General features: G+C 41.3%; 1 protein-coding gene across 4 annotated transcripts in view; it reads right to left on the reverse strand.

Annotated features, from left to right (window-relative positions):
- The window catches only part of ANO4 (anoctamin 4), a 426,134-nt gene that overhangs the window by 390,139 nt on the left and 16,069 nt on the right, over nucleotides 1–19,926 (reverse strand). For 3 of the 4 annotated variants that reach the window (XM_058741647.1, XM_058741645.1, XM_058741644.1), the window contains exon 3: nucleotides 14,484–14,735. In XM_058741647.1, the coding sequence (XP_058597630.1) occupies nucleotides 14,484–14,735 (252 nt within the window). Of the gene's footprint in view, nucleotides 1–2,554; nucleotides 2,686–14,483; nucleotides 14,736–19,926 lie in introns of those variants that run through there. The other variant, XM_058741649.1, reaches the window with a different exon arrangement.

The following is a 19,926-nucleotide window of genomic DNA, read 5'->3' on the forward strand; positions in this document are numbered from 1 at the left end:
TGTGAATATTTTGCTGTGAGCATTGGTGTACAAGTTTTTGTTTGAACACCAGTTTTCAATTTTGGATATGTACCTAGGAGTGGAATTGCTGGGTTATATGATAATTCCATGTTCACTTACTGTGGAAATACCAAATCCGGGGCGCCTGGGTGGCTCAGTCGGTTAAGCATCCGACTTCGGCTCAGGTCATGATCTCGCGGTTCGTGAGTTCAAGCCCCGCGTCAGGCTCTGTGCTGACAGCTCAGAGCCTGGAGCCTGTTTCAGATTCTGTGTCTCCCTCTCTCTCTCTGACCCTCCCCCATTCATGCTCTGTCTCTCTCGGTCTCAAAAATAAATAAACGTTAAAAAAAATTAAAAAAAAAAAAAAGAAATACCAAATCCACTGATGGTTTTCAAGTCAAGTAATGGAATGTTGGGATCAATGTTTTAGCCAATGATAACCAGTAGCTGGGGAAAGAGAACAGATTGAGAAGAGAGTCAAGGCCAGGAGGCCATCCAGGAGGCTACTGTCCCAGTCAAGAGAGAGCTTCAATCCATGGCAAGGAAAGTGACAAGAGTATAGAGAAAAGGGTAGATTTGAGGTACAATTCTGAGGCAGAATGAGCAAGAATTAATTAATGAACAATATGGGAAAGAATGGAAGAAATTTTGTTCATAGTGCTATGTCAGATCATGGACTATGTGTTGACAATTCACCTCCCTGGACTGATGCTGTGCTTCAAAGTGGAGTCCTGTCTTAGTGACTCCTACATCCCTGGTGCTTAACAGGGAACCTGGTCCATAAGTGATCCAAGAACAATATTGTGTCTGATTGAATAATGATGCCTGCATTATTATTCATGAAAGAACAACTGGCAGATCATGACTGTAAATGAGGGGTTAAAGAGGACTTTTTACTCTTTGAGAAACAGGATGGAGAGTGATGAATTTTGTTGAAACAGGAAGTGGTTTAGACAGGTGTTTGTGGAAACATGAAGGTAAAGATGTCCAGTAGACAGCAAGAAATTCAGAATGAAGTCTCAGGAAAAATTGGAGACAAAAGACAGTATTTCGACATACACTATTGGCAGCTTTACTCATTAGAATCTCTCATTGAGATATCTAATTTCATAAATCAGCTCAAAACACCGTAATACAATAGCATAAATATCTTCCTAGGAAGAACTGGGGAAAATGAGCAAAAACAGTGGTGTGCATTGTAGATTAATCTCAGTTATGCCCACAGCTAGGACTCAGCCCCAGGCACATTTCATGTTGGCAGAACATGCAATCTTCAAGCATCTACTTTCTTAAGGTGGCACTGGAAAGGAGGAGCTTCTACAAGGAAGTTTAGGTAAAAGGAGGACAAAATAACCAGGGTATGAGGAGGACAGCATGGTGTCTCTCTCAAATATCGCTAGCTCAGCCCCACGGACTCAGATCTAAGACCTACTTGAGAAAAAAAGCCTCCTTTGAGTCAAGGAAACAATGTGTGTGAGATAAACTGTGATAAATGGTGTCATTGGCTCTAATTCTTTACCCTTCCCTAAGTCCACATCCTTTTGCTATGTAACTTTGCAGTGCCTCCCAATGACAGACATTCTGCCCCATCCTTAACTGGGCTCAGCCATTTAGCATGGTTTGGTCAATGGGATATGAGCAAGTATGTTGCCAGCATAAGCTTGCCTGCAAAGCTTTCTCTTGCATGACTGCATTCCAGGGCTAACCTACTGGAGGATAAAATACTTGAGGAGCAGAACAGAATCATCCAGCTGATCCAGCTCAGGCCAGCCTGGATCAGCCAATAGCCCTTCAAGACACTGAATGAGGCCCACCCAGATCAACCGAGCCACCTAATCCCAGATGCACAAGTAAATGCTTAGCATCATATGCCACTGAAGTTTTACAGTTGCTTGATATACAGTTGCTGTATATACAGATATACAGTTGCTTGATATACATTACCATACATGGTAATGGTCAACTGAAACAAGATTCTTTGCCACAGTTCTTTGTTGACTCAACACTGTTGGAAACTTTCAGGGAACATAGAGCCCCTCTGAGGCATCCAGCTTTGAGACAGTCCCCTTGCCACAGGCATCATACAGGATTGAAGGTACATTATTAAACAGTCTTCAGAAAGAAATAATTTCTTTGTACAATAGACCTCACACATACCCCAGAAAAAAAATTTCCTACACTCCCTATATTGTTTCAGAAGGATTCAAGATAATAATGTTGTTCAATGTAGAAGTTGTAACTCATTAGTAGGCAATAACATCACTTTCATGGATATTGATGAGCACTTTTTGGGGGACGAATGGAATGAAAAACACCTGAGCTTATGACAAATAATAAGGCTAAGTATTTTCTGTAACATTTTTCACGGGAGATGGGGGGAGGGGGAGATCACAATACAAAAGTATTTCTCACTTTAGGGAAGAGTCAAAAAAAAAAAAAAGCCACAAGTTCAAAGAAAGTAGCTGAATAGCATTTTACAACCCATCAAACTCTACATCCAAGCACACCCCAGAAGAAGTGAGGAGCCAAGTAAGAGAAGAAAGAAAAGGGGCACCTGGGTGGCTCAGTTGGTTAAGTGTCAGACTTCAGCTCAGATCATGATCTCACCCTTGGTGAGTTCAGCCACGCATCCGCTCTGCGCTGACAGCTCAGAGCCTGGAGCCCACTTCAGATTGTCTCCTCTCTCTGCCCTCCTCCTGCTCACACACTCTGTGCGTCTCTGTCAAATATAAATAAACATTTTTAAAATTTTTAAAAAGAGAGAAGGAATCAATGGGCCAGAGTAATTAAGAGCAGCTTTCACTCACGTTTTAGGATTTTAAACACTTTTGTCTACCGTACCTCATTTGAGTCTCATAAGAGCACCGTTGCACAGATGAAATCAAGGCTCAAAGAGGTCAAGCCCTTCGTGGGAAGGTAGGTCATACGTGACAGCGTGGGAGAGAAGCCAGGTCTTTGGTCTCCATATTCCCGCTATAATCTCCACCAGTTCCAACGCATCCTGGAGATGGCGCTCAACCTGCTGCCACAGAGACTGCACCCGTTTCCAAAATCTAAAGTAAACACCCTCTTGATAGACTTCCTAGTAAGGTTTCGGTTTTGTTTGTTTGGGGCCAGTAGGCGCAGCACCCGCTGCAGAAGCTGGGATCCAACTGCGCCGCCAGGTGGCCGGGCTCGCCCTCGGTGGCCCTCCAGGGTGCGCTGCGCTCGGGCGCCCGCCTCCGCCTCCGCCTCCGCCGCCACCGCCGCCGCCGCCTCCCCCGCGGAGCCCTCGGCGCCGCCCACGCCACGCTTCCCCGCAGCCAGCCCGCCGCAGCCACCACCGAGTCCCCGAGCCCCCGATGTCGCCCACGCTGCCTGAACACGGGCTAGCGCTGCGCTGCACCCGGCCAGCACCGCCCGCGAGAAATCCCTAATTAGTGTTTTTTTTTCTTTCACTGAGCTAACCAAATGTTATTTGTGTGATTCTTTAATATCTGTTGCATCCACTAGCCTGTATCACTATCATTCCATAAAGAAAGGGGCCCTATCTGGGTTCAGCACAGTATACCCAGCACCTGATGCAGTGCTTGGCACGTGGTAGGCACTCGATGAACAACTGTTGAATAAATGAATATGAATCACTGCTTCTGATGAGAAAAGAACAGCCAACTCTCCCAGTCTCCAATTACAACCTTAAGTCAGCTGAGTCATTTTCCCGAAAAAGACAAAAACTGTACAAAGTTTCCAAACATATACCCTCATAACAAGGTGAACTCATAACAAAGTGAATCTGAATCCAGGTGCTCAGAAAACCTGCCCAGATGCTCGACGTCTTTAAACACAGAACTGAGCCCTGACCCCTCTACCTGGGTCTTGGCTTTTAAAATGACTTACAAGTCTCCCTGTGTCCACAAACTTGCTGGATGAACTCTGATGAGCCATATCTCAAAACTCCTAACCGACTTCAACTCAGCACTCAAACAAGTAGCCAGTTATCTCCTCCCCTTCCCCACCAAGGTCTGAGGAGACTTACCCTTCCCAGGGCTTGAGAGTTCCAGGGTTCCTCCACCTCGCCTTCCTATTTATATCCTCTTCCCAACTTCATTTCAACTAGCCAACGTGGTGGATGCTAGCCTACGCCATGTCACTCTCCCAGCTGCTGCCAGTGTTAGTGCTATATGGCTCTCAGCTGTGTCTCCCTCTGGGCCTTGCCCTCAAAGAGAATTTCTCCAGGTCATTCCCCGCCTTCCCTGTAGCAGGTTACATTCAGGCCATGATGGGAGGCTCCAAAAACCCCATGGTGGGACAATTTGGAAGGGACATCCCAGCTCTGCATTTCCCTTTTGTGATGGCCTGAGGCTGTTGTACATCGTCACAGCCCAGATCCTCTCTCTGCCTAATCCTCCACCTTTCCATCACCCCCCCCTTCCCCCACCAACCACATACACACATACACATTGATCCCAAGGGCTCTCCCCAATAAACTTCTTACATGTACATTTCTGGCTCAGAATCTATTTCCCAGGGAACCCAAATCAAGATAACTAAGCTCCCTCCCAAGTCAATACCATGGTTGTTGGGTTTTTTGTTTGATTGTTAGTATCTAAACAATGTATATGAAAAAATTAGAACATTTATACCTCAGAGGTATAAATAATAATTTTCCCATCACAAGCAGACCTTCCACTTACAGCTGGTGGTAAAGCAAATGTTTTTGCAGAGTGCTCTTTTGGGAACTCAGAAGCATGTTTTCATCAAAACAATACTGCCAACGATCTTTAAGATCACTTTCCTCCATAGTATCCGCCTGCTGTAACCATACATTCTTTGGTATAATATTGTTATGTGCATCTCACACTACATTCCAAGCTCCACAACCACCACACAGGAACTTGTTAGAAATGCAGAATCTCATGCCACACACACCCCTCCTAAATGAGGATCTGCAGTTTAACAAGATCTCTAGGTGATTTTTATTCACATTAAAGTTTAAAAACCACTGGTCTAAACCATAAAGCTTCATCATATTTTGACCTTATGGAAATACTTGGGATCTCCACTCACTCACATACCACATCCATTAATCACAAGTCCCACTGAAGCTATCTCTAAAATGTCCATCACACCCACTCCTTTTGAACTATATTTCTCAATTTCAGTCAAGCCCTCTTATCTCTTGAGGACCACACTTTGAGTAGCAAGAGTTTAGATAACTAGATGAATGGATGACTTTATTCAAGTATCTGAATGCCTTTGATTCTAAAATAGATCATTCTTTATATTAGATTTAATACAGCTTTAAATCAAGCTTTTCAATTTCTTGTATCAGAAATCCTCCAGTAACTTCAGAGCTGCATCATTTAATTGTCTTTGTCCTCATGTGCCATTAATCATTCCCTGATTCACTGGTGTCTTCAATCTTCTAAAGCTAAATAACCACCACACGCAGAGAAGGAATTAACAGGATTGTGCTAGAACCACAAATTAAATGATGGATATGGCCTTGAATTCTGAAAAGAACAATATAGCCAAATTTAAGAGAACGAAGGGAAATTAGGAAACTTGAAGGAAGTTCAGTGATTTATTTCTCTTAGCCAATTCTCTTGTCAAATGAACATTTCTGATGATCCTCTGTGTTCTAAAGTGCAGGTGGTTCCCAAATGATGTCAGTTTTTCTCGGAGAAGTGGCATATACGTGGTGGTTGAGGTTCTGGACCTGATCACAAATTTCAATTAACTCATGGAATGCCAAAAACAAACAAACAAAAAACAAACAAACAAAAACCCTGGAAATACCAGAGTAATAGCCCAAGAGAACCCAACTACCACATGCAAGAGTATCTCTGTGGATAATGCATTCTGTACTCAACCTTGAATATGAAGGATACAGCTACTCCCAGCTGCCCTGGAATCTGTACACTGCCACTGCCTAAAACACTGGTCCCTCACCTAAACAACCTCTACTCAAATGGCTGCTCTTTTTCTGTGACATCCTCTATCCAGCCAGTATTCACATCACCTTCCAAAAGGCCAGAACAAGTGATTTTACTTGTTATAACTACCCAACTTAAGTAGGTTAACCATCAGACCCACATTTCATATAAACCTTACCAGGAAATTTTTTCCATAGCTTAAGATTAAAGTTAAAACACTTCTTCAGGGACAGTTTAAAAGGAAAGACTGTTAAGGCAGAGAGAGAAGCAGGTAGGTTCCCATTCCACTAAAAAAGATTCATATGGTGGGGAGCCTGGTGGCTCAGTCAGTCAGATGAGTATCCGTTTCTTGATTTCAGCTCAAATCATCATTCCAGAGTCATGGAATCGAGCCCCACATCTGTGCTGGGCTCTGCGCTGGGCCTGGAGCCTGCTTAAGATTCTGTCTCTCTCCCTCTGCTACTCTCCCCCACTTGCATGCTCTCTCGCTCTCTCGCTCTAAAATAAAAAAAAATCATATAAGATATTCAGTTAAAGCCCGAGATGGCAGAAAAAGGGAGAAAAAAGAAACAATGAACAAATGCAATGACTAGAAAGCAGCTATAAACTGGTAGATATTAATCCAACTATATCAATAATCATTTTAAATGTGAATGGTCTAATATATCGCTTAAAAGACAGATTGTCAGAATGGATAAAAACATAAGACCCAACTCTATGTTGTGCACGAGAAATCCTCTTTCTTTCCTTCTTTTGTTCTTTCCTTTCTTTTGACCTCCTTCACCTTTTCAAAATATAATAGCTTAGAAACTGGTGTCTAATCTATATTGTCCTGTTTTTTGTAGATGTCCTCCCATTACTCTGTACCATGAATTGAGCTGGGCTAACACTCAAGCAGACATTTTGGCTTTAGACTGACTGGGCACACAGTATGCAAGCAGGGGCAGGCCAGTGAGCATTTCTGGGCATCTCTAAAAGGAAGACCACTGATGTCCCAGCTGGGTCAGATTACTCTCATGGTCATACCAGTAGCTCAAGTTGCAGGGTCACTTTTTGTGGCACCTTACCTCTGAAATTTAGAACTCCCCTGTTTCCTTCAGCATCAATTCTGAATGTATCTGGTCACAATTTGTTGAAAGAAATTAAATTCATGCCATTAAATAGAGAGCTCTTCTACAGTACTCTATATCTTCAGGCAAATCCTTGGCATCACCATAGTTTGTCATATCTCAAGTTTTCAGAGCTCACACATACAGAAGCACTGGTAAGCCTCACGAGGTCACTGGGAAAGGTAAGAGAACACCTTCCATCCTATAGCAAGACATAGTGCTGTGCTTAGATTATAGGTACACAGGTAAAAGCAAGACTCTTGGGAAATGATCACCAATCTGAAACAGAAAATAGTCATTTCACATCTTCCTTTCCTTTCACAAATGAGGAACATATTTAAAATCCATAAGGAGTGTTTGGAATAAGAATCTCTTTCTAAGACCCAACTCTACCAGGAGACCACTAGGGGGAAAGTGGCATAACATAAGAGGGGAAGAAGAAAGCCACAACACACAAGGAATGAGTTCTTGCTTATTCCCGTGTGTGAAGGGAGATTACCAATGGTCTTGGACAAAAATGGAAAAGTTCTGATTTATGACATAATCTCAGAGGACTGCAAACTGGGAGCCAGTAGGCAAGTACAAAGGTGTCACCTTAAACTTGGGGGTAAATCTCCCTCTTTGGAAGGAAATCCCCTCCATGCTTCTGACTAGGATACAGTTCGCAAAAGGCTCTTGTTAAATATAAGCTAAAAGTCATTATAACCTACAAACACATTCTCAACAATTAGGTTATCAGAATACTCCTACTAAGCAGAACTCCAGAGAACAGGACCAGATTAATTGGTGTAAATCAGTGGTTCTTAACTGGGGGCTATTTTGCACCCTCCATCCCGGGACATTTGGCAACCTTTGGAGATATTTTTGGTTATCACAACTAGCAGCCATTTTGAGTAGAGGCCAGCAATGCTGCTAAACATCTACAGTGCACAGGACAGCCCCACAGCAAAGAATTACTCAACTCTAAAATGTCGATAATGCCAAGGGTGAAAAACTGATATAAAGGAACAAAAAGAGAAAAGGTCTAGGTTTGGCATGAGATAAGATTTAGGAATAGTTAAAAGACACAAAGAAATATGGAAAAGGGAAAATCAAAAATGCCAAAGGCATACTTTATCAAGGATAGGCCCAGATAGAGCAGAGAGAACAGAGCCCTGGAAATGCCACAAAGGCAGGGCCCACTGCTAGGACAAGGTGTAACACACAGGAAGAGAAACTCCAAGGAGGAAAGTAGCATTAAGAATTAGTGGTGAACATGAAACAATGAGTTCGGGACCATGTCACATGCGCTGCAGGATGCTTAGCAGCATTCCTGGCCTCTACCCACTGGATGTCTGTCATACCTCCTGCCCTCTTGTGTCAACCAAAAATATCTCCTAAAATTGCCAAATGTCCACCATGAGGTAAAATCATTTTTGGTTAAAAACTATTCAAGAGGTTGTAGAGGTATCTTTTGGAATTAAAAAAACACAATATATATATATATATATATATATATATATATATACACACACACACACATATATACATATATATGTATATATGTGTATATATGCATTTTCCCCTTATTTCTTTCATCTTAGTCCTTTCTTCTAGGTTGTTTCCTTCTTTTCCAAAATAGACTTTTCAGTCATTATTTCAGTAGGTGTCCACTGGGTACACTTTCCTAATCTTTTCCCAAAAATATTCTTATGCTGACCTCCTTCCTCAATAATCACTTAACTGGACTTAGAATTCTGAACTGTTATTTCCTTCAGCACTTTTAAGATACCAATCTACTGTCTTCTGGCCTTTATCATTATTATTGGAAAGTTTATCCTCAGTTTATTTCTCATTTGCAGGAAATCTGTTTTTTTCCCTTAGAATTCTAATATTTTTCTCTTTGTGTTTTGCTGACTCACCATGATATGTTTATAATATGTGGATTTAGTTTTACTTATTCTGCTTGGCACTCATTGTGTTTCTTGAATCAAAAGATTTGTGTCTCTCATCAATTCTGGAAAATTCTCATTTTTTTTTAATATTCTATCTCTCTCCATTCTTTCTATTCTCTTAATCCAAAACAGGATTTCTATTAATTTTATATTGGACTTTCTCATTCTGTCTTCTATATTTCAACCACCCCTTTCTTTTTTTTCCTACCTCCTATCTCTTTATCCTGCACTTGGGGGTAATTGCTTCGGCTCTATCTTCTAGGCCTAATTCTCTCTTCAACTGTCTAATCTGCAGTTGAAATGGTCATAGAAAATATACTAACTACATTTCAGGCTCTACATTGACCAAACAAATACATAATTAAGACACTAATTCTCAATTCAAGAACTTTACATATAGTTGGCCAGCTATACATGAAAAGAAAACTATTTTGCAGTCTAACAAGAGCAGAATTCAAGATGTCAATAGGAATTGCCAATGGAAATGGAAAGAATAATTAAATATGCTTAGGGGAAAAGGAAAAGAACTCACAGAGGAAGTCACCTCTTAGGTAGGTTTGAAGAAAAAAAATTCTAGGAGAGTGTAAGGAAGGGTATCCACTCAGATGGCACAGCATGTGCAAAATCAGGATCTTAATGGAACAGTAAAGAATTATGTATAACTACTGTGTGGATACATCTGAAGACAGTGGTGACATGTTAGGGGGTCAGTTAAAGCCAGTTAGGAAGGCCCTCAAGTACCATATATGAAGCGTTTAGACTTTATTCTGTTGCCAATGGGGAGGCAACAGAGGTTTTCATGGGTGGCAGGGGAGGGTAGTAATAGAGGGAGGGAGGAAGACAGGAAGACAGAAAGAGAGACAGATAAATTTGGAAAAGTGAACCTTGTGGACATGGAAGAATTAAGATGTAGGGAGGCTGGTATAAGACTGCTGTACTAGTCTAGGTAGAGATGAGGAGAGTTTGAGCTGAGATAGTATTAATAGGGATGATGAGGATGTTCTAGATTAGAGATATGTCTAAGGTAAACATAATGAATGTGTTAGCCAGCTGGCTGCGAAGGCCGATAGCCAACACAGTGTTGAGCATGAGGACACTGACTTTTTGGCTTGGGAGTCTGGACAGACTGTGACACCATTAAACAGAGTAAGAAATTCAATTCAGAGAGCTATCAGAAGAAAGTTCCTTTTGTAGCGTGTAGTTTTTAGATGTCTGGGATATATCCAGGCTGAAAGCTCTGGAAGGCAGTTGTAAATACATCTTTAAAGCCTGGCAGGGAAATCAGACATGGCAATGGCACTTTGGAGTCATGAGCATGCAGCTAGGATATGAATACAATGGGAGAAAGTGACTGCGAGTCAGCTGATGCCAGGGAATGACCAAAAATGTAAGTCATGTGCTGGTGGTAAAGAAAATTGTAAAGCTTGATAATCAAAAACGGGTATCAAACCTACATTGAATATCTGAGACAGAACCAGTTTCCAGACTTTCCTCCTATGGTTCTCCCCAATTGATCTTCTTTTAATTGAGGAAATAATTTAATAACATCTTTTGTACTCAATGTATTTTTACTAATATATTTTAATGTTACTTTTTTTTGGAATAGCATATTTTAATACTCTATTATTTGTACCTTAATAGTATATTAATAAAATAATTCAATAACAAAAATGTGTATGTGATCACCTAATGTGAAATTTTCTATCTTAGCACTTACTACACTGAATTAAAATACTTGATTTACTTATATACTTCGTCCTGTAGACTTTGAGCTCCCTAGGAGTGATGCCCTATTCAGTTTTCTATTCCGAGGACTTATCATAGTACACAGAACAGAGTGGGATCAGAGGGATGTATGGATAGAAGGATGAATGGTTAAAGCCAGCCAGACAATAGAGACTGTTTTTCCAACTGAACCTGCTACAATTTATTTACTGAGTAAAACATCCTCTACCATGAGGAAGGAGTGCCATGTCCAGGGCCACCATGCAGAGTTTCGCAGGTTGTTCACTGTGCAAGGTGGCAGGTAAGGTTAAGTGTAGTCAAATCAAGAGAACCTAATGTGCAAGTTAGCCATGCAAATGAAGGGAAAGGATGATAGCATAGTGTGGTGGCAAGAGTAAGAACAGCTCAATAAAATGAGAATTCTGGGTTTTTTTAGTTGTTTCTAGAACTGTAGAATGGTGAGGTTTATAAATGGAAACGTTATTTTTAAATATGTTTGGTGAAGGGGTGCCTGGCTGGCTCAGTTGGTTAAGCATCTGACTTCGGGTTAGGTCATGATCTCATGGTTCATGGGTTCAAGCCCTGCACTAGCAGTGTGGAGCCAGCTTGGGATTCTCTCTCTGTCTCTCTCTGCTCCTCCCCCACTTGCACTTTGTCTCTCAAAATAAATAAACTTTAAAAAAAGAATAGTTTTTTTTAAATTAATAAATAAAGAAGTCTGGTGAAATTCTTAAACATTAGAAAACAACAATCAATAAACAAGTATAGAGTGATTTTGTGACTAAAATTTGTGAGCTCCTCCACATCAGACCTGCCGTTTGCACAGAAGAAAGATATCTTACAAGTGTGAAGAGAGGTCTGGCAAAATGTGGAATCTTCAGGAAATTCTGGTATAGCTGAACTGTTTACCTCACCCCAGAGATCTCTTCAAACTAGTAAGAGAAGCAAAAACTAAGGTATAGATAAGTAATAATATCAACCTTATTTTTGAAAAAAAACAGGAAGGAAGGAGAAAGGAAACTGGGTGCTTTCACACTGAAAATACACATTAAAATCAATAAATTTCTGTAAAAAAGCAAATAAATATAATAATTAACCCACATATAATCATAACTGAGACTTACAGGAGGTCCCAGCATCTACAATTTTCTATAATAAAATACTACATGCTTGTTTAATATATCTTTAAATGCTCAGGCTAACTTTATAAGTATACAAATAAAAGTAATAAACAGTTGCTTGGAAAAACTCAGTATTTTATTGCTAATGGAAAGTTCCCAGGAATGAAGAAAACTATGCGCTTTTAATTTGTTTTTGAAAATCTGCAAGGTAAAAATAGAAACCTCTTCTAGAAATTGGATTGCTTCTGAGTATGGTGCTCTGTGGAAAGAAAAAAGTCAACTCACAGAGAAACGTGATAAAATGTTAATGTGGCAGCTGCCATTTCACACTCCTCTTTGCCAAGAAATGCCAGAAGCCTGCAGCTACCCCGGCCAAAGGCAACAACACTTCATTTCTTAACTTCAGATTTTATTAAATTTTAAAAGCAAGCAGAGTCAGTTTTCATTCATGATAATATCAAAACCCTAGAGATTTCAAAGTTCAGCCCAGATCATGATTTTTCTACCCTCAAATTGACCCTCAATCAGGACAACTGGAAAGATAGTTTGCTTTGCCATGGCAGAGCTAATGGAATGCAAATATTATTCAATGCTCTGTAATACCATCAATCCACTTAACCAAAGACACTTTAGAGGGTGTCCCCCAAGGAATATATAGGAACCTCAGAAACCAAAATCTCAGAAGAGAGCAGCCTGCCCAGCGCAGACGGCTGAAGCCCACTTTGTGCCATGGACACGGCATCCCCTGGAGGGGCCCAGGAATCCTCATTTTTAAGAAGTTCAATGGTGATCCTTCACATTAAGTGAAGTCCGCATTTACTGCTTTTAGAGATTGCTTTTGATAATCTGGAACTTCTACAACATCAGCATCTCACCTCTAGGTGGCAGCATCTGTGAACTGTTCAGTGTCCTTGTGAATGTTAAGGTTCAAAAGACTTATTTCCAGAACAGGAATTACACACTGGATTTGTCCAACTAAACCATTACTTCTAAGTGCTATATCTATAGAAGAAAAATGTGGCATGATAGATTTTTCATGATTTAAACTTCCAACTTAGACTTTAGAAATAAAAACAACTGGTTATCCTTGCATAAAATTTTCTGTAACTCATTTCAAGTGATAAATTTTAAGGCAATATGTTGTGAGCATTTTTCCTGCCTTTATTGTTTAAGTCATGACTCCCAAAGATCGCGTAGATCAGCAACTGGCAAACATTTTCTGCAAAGGGCCAGACAGTAAATATTTTAGGCTTTGCAGGCCATACAGTCTCTGTCACAATTACGTCAGTTCTGCCGTTGTCACACGAAAGCAGCCAGAGACAACACATAAACAAATGAGTACAGCTATGTCCCAATAAAACTTTATATATGAACAATGAAATTTGAATTTCATGTAACTTTCACATGTCTCAAAATACTATTCTTTTAATTTTTTTTCCAACACACACACACACACACACACACACACACACACACACACACACACACACAACAACAACCACCAAATTCATATGTTGAGATCCTAATACCTGATGTGATGGTATTAGGAGATGGGGTCTTTGGGAGATGCTTAAGTCATGAGGGTGGAGCCCTCAGGAATGGATTTAGTGTTCTTATAAAAGAGACCCCACAGAGATCCTCCACCCCTTCCACCATATGAGAAAACTGTAAGAAGTCTGAGACCCGACAAAGGGCCCACATCTGACCATGTTGGCACCCTGATCTCAGACCTCCAGCCTCCACAACTGTGAGAAATAAATTTCTCTTGTTTATAGGGGCACCTGGGTAGCTCGGTCAGTTAAGTGTCTGACTCTTGATTTCAGCTCAGGTCATGATCTAATGGTTATAAGATTGAGTCCTGTGTCTGAGTCTGGAGCCTGCTTGGGAATCTCTCTTCTCTTTCTCTCTTTCTCTCTCTCTCTCTCTCTGTCTCTCTCTGTCTCTCTCTCTCTCTCTCTCTCTCTCTCTCTCTCTCTCTCTCTCTCTCTTTCTCTCCCTCTGCCCCTCTGCCCCACTCACATGCTCACTCTCTCTCAAAATAAAAATAAAATAAAATAAAATAAAATAAAATAAAATAAAATAATTTCTGTCGTTTATAAACTACCTGGTCTGAGGTATTGTTATAACAGCTATAACTAAGTTAGACTTAATGACTGAACAATGACACCAATCATCTTTAAAAAGTAAACACTATTCCCAGTTCTTGAGCTGTACAGGTGGTATCTCAGATCTGGCCCATTGGTAGTGGTTTGCAGACCCCCAACATAGACCAATTTGGTGAAGCCACATGAATTGGTAGTAACTAAGGTGTTCAAAAATGACTTATTGATAATTCTTCTGAATACATTGATCCAAGAAAGATGCCTTGTCACTAAGCAGAGGATTCAAGAAATTAAACAAATATTCATAAGACAAAACTTGGAATTCTGATTCAGAGTTGATTTCCAGATGACATTTTACCAAACAGAACTAACACATAGACCAAATATTTCTAAATACGTCTAACCTTCCTTCTGGCACAGCGACGCTATGAAAGGCCAGTGAACATGGGGGAATTGTTGGAATCTACAGCATCACACAAGCAGAAATGCAGATGTAATTTGTTCAACAGGCAAATGTGTGAAGGAACCTTTAAATACACTGAGTCCTGAATCTCCAACAGGGAGCCAACACTGTTACCTGTCGTGTCTTGACTCAGGGTTTCCTGGCTGCTGCTGCTGTAAGAAGGCACTGGAGTGATGGACAGTGAGGCTGGGCAAGACAAAGGTGTAGGCAGCTCAGTCTTGCGGGTGAGGGATCGGTGATACACAGGGATGCCCGCATCTTTGGAGATGAAGAGAGGCAGATCTGATGGGAGGGTGGGTCTGCCTTGTGCGTATGGATTTTTCCAGTGGGTGAGCCCAATTGCAACAGGCCCAGCAACATCATAACCTGGCGAGACACATACCTTCAGTTAGAAACAGCAAGCAAAGCCTCATACCATATTTGTTTTTGCATTCCCCAAAAGTCTTAGCTGTGAGTCAAATTGAATACCACTTGAAATAAAGATGCATGTTACTAATAAACAGGCAGGAATCATTACACTTACCAGATCATTCACTGCTCAACATATGTTTAGTAAGCACATGCTATGTGCGGTTGTCCAGCCTTTGCCCTTAAGGACCTAAGAGTCCAATAAAGGAGATAAGTCGTGTGTTCATAAAGAAAAATAACTGAAAGCCTACTATGTGCTAGATACAGTACTTTGCATAAGTGATTCTATCCTCACAGCAACAGTACTAGGAGACTGTTACTATTTCACTTTCACAGATGAGGAAACTGGATCTCACCTTGCCCTAGGTCAAGTAGCCAGAAAATGCCAGAGGCAGAATTTAAGCCCAGATCTGTCTGACTCCAAAATCTATGTTCTTTCCCCCAAACCACAACTAACTACAGTACAAAGTAAGATGAAAGAAATAGTTTAAAGCAGGACAGAAATGTCACCACAGTCTCACGGGAGAAAGCTCCCCTGAGTGGAGAGACTAGGTCACGGAGAAGGTGGTATGAACTTGGCCTTATAGGCAATGGTGGCAACCTAGCGGCCAGAGGAAATAGAGGGACAGATCTGTTCTGCAGATATGTTTTACTTAACCACACTTTTCCTAATTTGAAGCAAAACTCAAAAGTGACAACAATAAAAGGCTAGAGAGTTCTCAAGAGAAATCCAGCTTTCTGGCTTATCTTGAAAAATTCTCTTGATCTTCTCCTTAAGAGAAGACCACATCCCCACATGGCAAATGTCAGCTAGAGCAGCTGTCCTCTTCAGCCGGAGTAAGGGGATTCCCATCTGCCACAGTCCCCACCACTCCCTAATACCTTACCCCCAGGCTGCTTCATTCATTTGTCTTACACACCTGACTTCTGCAGGACTTTACATTTGCAACATAGATACAGAATTTAGGAATATAAGTATAATCCAGAAAAAAAAAACTAGAAAGGTAGGTTGATACAGGACAGTGTGAGTCTTAAATGCCAATGTAAGAAAACTAAATATCTTGGCAAGCAAAACATCCCTGAGAGTTTGTGAAGTGAGCATTTCCATAATCAAACTAATGGCAGAGAAAGCAGCCAGAATCTGTCCCTTCTTGCTCCAGTGGTTATCTCTTCGAGGAGGCCTCCTCTGACATCTCCGAGCTTTCTTAACCATTTGTGAAGGAAGGCTCACTGAAGAGTATTGGTGTCTGGGGACTGAGGTGTTGGAAGAGAAAGTCCAAATTGGGGAGGGCAGGTGGAGGAATCAAGAAAGCCCAAAAGAGGTAACGTGAAGGACACCTGTGTAGATTCCAAAGCCTGGATGAGGGTGCCTGGGGCAGCCTGCCCACGCTGTGCTGGAGACCACCTAAACACAGGCATATGTCAAACAGTCCCTGCCTACATTTAATAAAAACTGTTTTTTTCTATGTGTGGCTCCCTCATGAACTGAGCTTCCCTCAAGGTTAGAGGGTGTCTTAGTCATCTTTGAAACTCCTCCCAACATCTATTTCACTCTTTCCCTCCCTCGTCTCCCATTAGTACCTAGCACAAGGCGAGGCTCAGAGCTGGCACTCAGTAGATACCCACTGTTCATTGAGTTCCTAGATGTCAACAGCAAGAAGAAGATGCAAAAAGCTGAGAGGCAGAGGCTAGGGGAGCATTATTAAGGGGCCACATTGAAGTGCTGGCTGCAAGAAAGGAAAACAAGTCCAGAGAAATACATGACATTGACAAAAGAAAGGGGTTTGGGGACACCAGGGAGCTCTGTCTCTCACTCGCAAGATGTCAGAGAAGACTCACTGCAAATAGAATGGTGCATTTCCTCAGCCTAACTGTGGCAATCAGGAAGACCAGCCTTGCAAGGGATCAGGAAGATTGAGCGTGTTTTTAGAAATGAGGAGTTTGAGCCTTAGTGGAAATATCTATATGGAGATGTCTGGCAGGTAGCTGGGAAAAAAATGAACATAAGGATCAGGGGAAATGGGACCAGACTCATCAACATGGTAGTTACCCACGTAGAAGTCATGGGTGAGACCTAAGAATAAACAACCGGCTTCACTGTCATAAAATAATAAATCTGCTAAAAATTACAATACTGTCTAATACTTAGTGGCATTGTGCTAAGGGATCTACCAGCACCACCTCATTTAAACCTCACAAGAACCATGTCAGGCAGATGCTAATATTCCCATTTGACAGATAAGAAAACTGAGGCCAAAGGACATTATTACTTCCCCAAGGTCTGAGCTATCGCTCCACGGAAGTTAACAGTCAAGATTCAAGCCCAGGCTCACTGAAGATAAGTAAGACTCACGACCACTAAGCCGTCCCATCTGGCTAATAGAGCAGGTAGCAAGAGGGATTCTGGGCCTGAAATGGGGCCCGTTCCCCTAGAAATCACTCTTAGGTGATTTATTCTTTTCTGAACAATGTTTCACAGACAAATCCTAATGGACCAGAATACTCAAGGAAAGGGAAATGGTGACAAACCTGAGAACTCACCTACTGGATTGTTCAGACTCTTCTTGGTAAGTCACCTTCCTACAAGGTGAGTTCCACTACATGGAATGTTGTGATGAAGGTGAGCATCTCTCTTGAGTGAGGGCTCTTGGAACTGCAATGGAGCCAGAGTCGCATAAGACTAAACTGAATGCTGGTGACCCCAGAACTGCCCTGACCATGTTTGTTGACTAAACCTCTAATGCAAACTTGTTTATTGTGTGATCAGTACTCTCCCACAGCTCCTACTACTGGGCCATAAAATGCAATTCCAGAAGTCTCCATTTAACTTGATGTTCCATTATGTTTTTATTAAAGACTAGAAGACGTATCACCTTCTATTTACACCAGAGAATCCTTTTACCAGAATAATAATAGGACCATGTTCTTCCTTGCCTTGATCCTTCATTCAGAAACTTTGCTTAAATCCCTCTTCTCTTTCCACATTTCTAAGCTCCTCTGGAGTCATTATACAGAATAGAGCACAGTGCAGAAATGTTATGTTTAAAAGTCCCAAGGAACTCTGCACTCTCCTCAACTTCAGATTTTACCATTTCTTTTATAAAATTTATGATAGCTGACTAATAGTATACACTTAATTTTGAAAAGGCATCATTCACATAGCTAACAAGCCTTTTCTTCTTTTTAGTTTAGAAAATCACCACATCATTTACTCCAGAAATGGAGTTCATTAGCAAATATTTTAATTCATGCTATTGATACAAATTAGCTATGATCATTTCCGCATGATTATAATGGAGTATAAATGGATCAGCCTAAATTCGCAATGAGGTCAAAGTATTTTGAGAGGATAAGGAACCATCCAGGGGAACAGCTGGCACCCAAATGTCTAAGAGGCAAGTAATAGAAAATGTCCACATTGGTAGCCAACCCATTCTCCCTCACCCATTATCCTATCCCTTGGTGGACAGTGGGGTAGGAGCAAAGGTCTCAGTTCCCTTGGAGTTTTATGTCAACACATCACCCCAAATTGTGAAGAGAGACATGTAAGGAACACTCAAAAATTATAAACTGTTTTGAGGAAAAAATATCAATTAACTATGAAGTTCTTAAATCTCTCAATTTAATCTCTCCGGGAGTTCACTACCAGAATATAAGGAATTATCCAAGAGTCTCATGGATAAATAGAAGGATTTCAGAAGGAGACTTTTTCTGTTTCTTAGTTGTTTTTGTTGTTATTTTGTTTGTTTGGCAATTTTTCTTTTGGCAGGACATAGGTTCCTACAAGGAACTATTAACAGGGAGTCCACGAGTATGCTATTTTCTTAAATGGAGTATTCTGTAGGAGAAGGACTGCAGTGCAGGAAATGAAAGAGAACAAAAAGAGCTTTAAAAAAAAGAACATCTCTGGATGATCCAGAAATCTGTCCTCCCTCGAGTACTTTGGAATCTACGGTTGTTAATTATTTTCTGCCTTTACTATAAATATTGCAAAGTGCAAAAAGCATTTTGTACTGGACAGACTGTGGGAAGTGAACACTGCCTGACGCCTGTGCAGAATCCATCCCCCTCCTTCCTTCCAACAGAGTCCCACTTTGGCAACTGAGGGTACCCCTACCCAGACATGGCACTCAGGGCAAGCTGACATCCTCCTCTTTGTTCTGCGTGAACTCTGATTCATCTAAAGAGATGCTCATCTCCTCTGAATAATGATTGGTTCAAGGGTGGTCATGTGACCCAATCCTGCTCACTGAGATAGGAGCAGTCTCTGAGGGCTTCAGGGGGAAGTCGCAGTTCCTCAAGTCAAAGCCTGAGGAAGGCACCAAAGCTCCTCTCCCTCTGATCACTGTTGTGTCTGAATGCAATTCCTGGAACTGTGGTGGCCAGATGGCTGCCACACTAAGATAAATTCTCCCACGAAAGCAAAGGGGAGAAAGTCTTTCACAACATCACTGAATAGCTTAATCATCTGGTCCTAACGGCAGGCCTGCATCTGGTCATCCTGTTATGTGAAATAAATTTCCTTATGGTTTCAGCCACTTTGAGTCAGGGAACCAAAGCAACATTTAAGAGCCTTTCAGTTACCCCATCACCTTCTGAGAAAACTAAGTGTCATACCCACCTCCCCTTCAGAAGCGACTCACTAGGGCAGTAAGACTTGCTATCTTAGTTTCCTAGGGCTGCTAAGGAAGTACCACAAACAGGATGGCTTAAAAGAAAACAGAAATTTGTTCTCATAGCTTTGGAGGCTAGAAGTCTGAAATCAAGATGTTGACAGGGCTGTGCTCCCTCTGAAGTATCTAGGGGAGAATCTGTTCCATGCCTTTCTCTTAGCTTCTGATGGTGCTGGCAATCCTTGGTGTTCCTTGACTTGCAGATATATCCCTCTAATCTCTGCCTTCATCATAACATAATGTTCTCCCTGTGTGTCTCTGTGTCTCTTCTCCTCTACTTACAAGGACACCAGTTCTACTGGATTAGAAGCCCACCCTAATGGAGAATAACTTCATCTCAACTTGACTGTATCTGCAAAGACCCTATTTCCAATAAGATCACATTCAGAAGTTAGGACTCCAACATGTCTTTTCAGGGGACATAATTCAACCCATAACATGCTGACATAGTGGCCGAAGCTGGCTAGACTAGGTGC

This window comes from Neofelis nebulosa, chromosome 8 (genome assembly GCF_028018385.1).
Source record: "Neofelis nebulosa isolate mNeoNeb1 chromosome 8, mNeoNeb1.pri, whole genome shotgun sequence".
NCBI classification, from domain to species: domain Eukaryota; kingdom Metazoa; phylum Chordata; class Mammalia; order Carnivora; family Felidae; genus Neofelis; species Neofelis nebulosa.